General features: G+C 42.2%; 1 protein-coding gene across 2 annotated transcripts in view; it reads right to left on the bottom strand.

Moving 5' to 3' along the window:
* Nucleotides 1-1,313: 1,313 nt before the first annotated feature.
* Nucleotides 1,314-3,645, bottom strand: part of LOC137982855 (box C/D snoRNA protein 1-like) — a 28,194-nt gene continuing 25,862 nt past the window's right edge. The window contains exon 8 of one of the 2 annotated variants that reach the window (XM_068830023.1): nucleotides 1,314-3,591. In XM_068830023.1, the coding sequence (XP_068686124.1) occupies nucleotides 3,210-3,591 (382 nt within the window). In that variant the 3' untranslated portion in view covers nucleotides 1,314-3,209. The remainder of the gene's footprint in view (nucleotides 3,592-3,645) is intronic. The other variant, XM_068830024.1, reaches the window with a different exon arrangement.

Raw genomic sequence — 3,645 nt, 5'->3', positions numbered from 1 at the left:
AAGGACGTTATGGCATTCTTGAGCAAAGCAGAAACTATATATACATTTTTCCCACGAAGATCAAACCTATCTTTGTGTTTTTCTTAAAATCAAGAAACTTAAACTCGTTGATAACGTCGCTGAAAAGCCACTCAACTGAAGAACGAACGGCACTCATTGAATTATTAAAATCGTCACTCTGCTGGGTAAGAACCGCATTTCTGAAGGGAGCTTGGAGATGGATTCTCAGTGGGTATGCCGGGTCTCCGTGTAGGAAGGCACAAAGGGTGTCCAGCTGGGTCAAAAGAGTTCCTAGCCAACTCGTCGTGCACTCCGGAATCGGCAAGCATGCCGCTGTGATGCTCCCTGCCCTCTTGAAGAATATAACAATAATAGCACAATTACGTTAAGTTCCTCCCTTTTTCTTTTAAGACCGTGTCAAAATAACCCTCTCCCCTATCACCGTTCTTGCGGTACTATTATATGTAATTTTAGCATGGCAATTATCGTTTCACAGATAACAGGAGCAAATAATTTACGTAAAAATACTGCGAATGTTGGAAAAAATAAGAGAGTGTTTCTTTAAGGTTAAAACCGGGGAATAATGCTACCTTTGGTTATTACTATTTAAATATAATTATATTTGTACTCAACTTCTGGGCCATACAAGTTGGCAATATATGCATTGTAGACGATTCGCTGATTTTGGAGTGGGCGGCAAATAGGGCGGACATTGCCATCAACGATACCCCAGCAGTTATTCAACGCAGCGCCCTCTTGATGGAGTGCATCTGCTTATGTTCGAAGAGAGGCACGGGAGAGGAAGGGCTGGTTAAAAACAGTAAGGTGGTGGCCATGTTCGTTGTAAATCCAGTCTAGAACAACATCGGTCATCATGCTAATTTCTTGGACTGCCCGGTCACAAGTCAACAACGGTCGTGTTGCCAGCGCGCGGTCAAATTCAAATGGTCCAATCAGAGTTGAGGCTGAAACCATCTTGCGAGTTTCCGTTGTTGACTACCCGGTCACAAGCCTCTGAGGAAAGACGAAGAGGTGAATTTTAAGGCAAAGTTTTCGTTCGCCACGAGTCTTTCGGCCGCCAAAACACACGTATTTGGAGTGAAATTTATTGGGCTTTATGGAACTGTTGTTTTTATTGCGATTCGGGACTTTTCCTGTTGAGGAGAAAACGATTTGTGGACTGAGGTCTGGCCAGCGATGGATGGAGTTACCGGCCCTCCTATTATTTCAGTAACGGCCTTCCGGATGACTTCACTAAACGGCGTCAGAATGGCTCGAAACTCGGCAAAAGAGACAAGTTCGTCACACATTTGAGGTAGGAAAACTTTATTTCAAATGAGATAGTTATTTACACAATTTTTTTACGATCGGTGATTTTCCCATACAATTCTCTATATACACAAACTGTCGCATACAGCACTTATTTTCAGCTTGGGGAGCCTGTGGCACGGCTCGAAATAAAGTTGAGTAATGAGCTTCAAGTCAAAGTAACACACACACGGAAAAATCGAAAATGGCTTTACTGCTGCTTTACAGAATGACAAAATTTTTGACATTAAACAGCTGGTTGTGTTTCCAATGTTTGTTTTCTTGAAGTACGTTTTTCTCGTCAGGATAATAAAATTCACTTTCGCTATGATAGCTCACGTTATCGGAATCCATAATTGTTTGACTGTCTAAAATATTTACTTTTTACGTTTTTTACGACACTTTTGCGCTGTTAACAAAAAAGCGTCAAAAGTTGGAACTTTCCCAGCGGTCTGTGATCGGGGTCCCGATGGAAAAATCCGGACTGCTGGGGCGCACGCGATTAACCAATCAGATTTAGGATTTCAGATCGCTGAGAGGCTGGAGAAAAAAAATTAAAAGGTGCTGATGTTTTTTGTTTTCTTCTTTTAACAGTCAGGAGAAACCCATCAGAAGTCTCTGTATAGCAGTTTTAAAGTTATGTCTAAAAATGCGTGGTTACCGCCAATTTTCTTTTTGGATTTAACGAGGACTTGCTACATGTAAGTTCCGCTTTCTCCGCGTAGTTTTGAACTGCGCAAAAAGATCCCTGTATTAACAAGCACCACCCATGAAAAATCCGAGTACCTCGAGATGCGCAGAACGTATGCGCAATAAAAATAGAAGGCACTGTCCTTAAAAAGGGAGAAATCCCCGTGAAAATGATGTTAACGAAAAAGGAGCGCAGGGCTTTAAATTACGTTGAGTAATGAGCTTAAAAACAAATCGAAAATGGCTTTATTTGCTGCTTTATAGACCGACAGAAGACATTAAACTGTTCATAAATCAGTCGAGCGGCCCGCTTTTCTGAGGCAGTCGTGTTTTGTCACGCAAACTAATACCGAGGAAGGCTTGGGAAGAGCAGAGAAAGCCTCCCTCGGTCTTCTTGTTCGTTTGCGTGACAAAACACAACTGCCTAATAAAAGCCGGCCGCTCGACTGCTTTATGAAGGGGCCTGCTCGCAGTCTAGTTGGTTGTGTTTCCAGAATTGTTGTTTTCTTGAAGTACGGTTTTATTCGGACTCAATGTACCCTTTTTATTATCCCCGCAATCCTGAACGCCAGATCTGAGGCCTCTTGCCACGTCCATTTTGGCGTACGATGTATTAAATTGCCATTTTTGTGTTTGCTGGCTGGGAAATATCAGCCCGGCCCTACTGGCAAACAGAATTTTTAGTCTGTTTTTGCTGGGAGTGCGGAAAAGATAAACAATTCCCAGCAGGTAGAGAAATTGATCCAAAAAGGCTAATTTTTGGTTGATTTTATGGCAATGATATATTTTGATGAATTTTGAAAAAAATGGCTCGTTGGGTGCCTCTGAGAACTGGATGGCAGTTCACAAAATTTTGTTTTCTTGGCATTCACACAGAGCTCTCTTTGATCTGCACGCTGCGGAAGATATTGACAAAAGCGCGCAAAATGGTTTTTTCTCTGCATTCACACTTTTTGTATCCCCTTTGCTGCTCTCGGTTTGATCTGGTGGTTCAGAAGAAATCGATGGCGGTTCACAAAATGCTTTTTTCTCTGCATTTACACTTACTACATCGACTGTGTAGGTCTCGATTCGGTCTAGGTTTGATCTGGTGATATAGAAAAACTCGAGGGCAGTTCGCAAAATGCTCTTTTCTCTGTATTCGCCCTTGATCCTCTGTGTGCATGTTGGTCACAGTTTTACCTTGTGGTGCAGAAGAACGCGATGGCAGTTCACAAAAAGCTTTTTTTCTCTGCATTCACACTTTCTTCATCCCCCGTGTGCATGCAGGTCTCAGTGTGATCTTGTGGTGTAGAAGAACTCGATTGCACTTCACAAACGGCTTTTTTCTCTGTATTCACACTTTCTTCATCCCCTGTGTGCGTGTAGGTCAAAGTTTGATCTGGTGGTTCAGAAGAACTGGATGGAAGTTCACAAAATGCTTTTTTCTCTGCATCCACACTTTCTACATCCCCTGTGTTGGCCTCGCTTTGATCTGAGGTGGGGTAACTTGCAACATTGTTTGGAAGAACCACATGTAATGTGGGGAATTCAACAATGAGCTTGTTTGCTAGACAATCCTTTATAGTTTTTGAGGTATCCAGTTCGTAATACCTAGACAAAAATGGGAAACATCTATAATTGATTAAAAGGTACATGGGAAGGTTA

This window comes from Montipora foliosa, chromosome 13, assembly GCF_036669935.1.
Source record: "Montipora foliosa isolate CH-2021 chromosome 13, ASM3666993v2, whole genome shotgun sequence".
Classification (NCBI taxonomy): Eukaryota; Metazoa; Cnidaria; class Anthozoa; order Scleractinia; family Acroporidae; genus Montipora; species Montipora foliosa.
The sequence above is the reverse complement of the archived record's forward strand: the minus strand, read 5'-3'. Positions and strand labels throughout refer to the sequence as shown.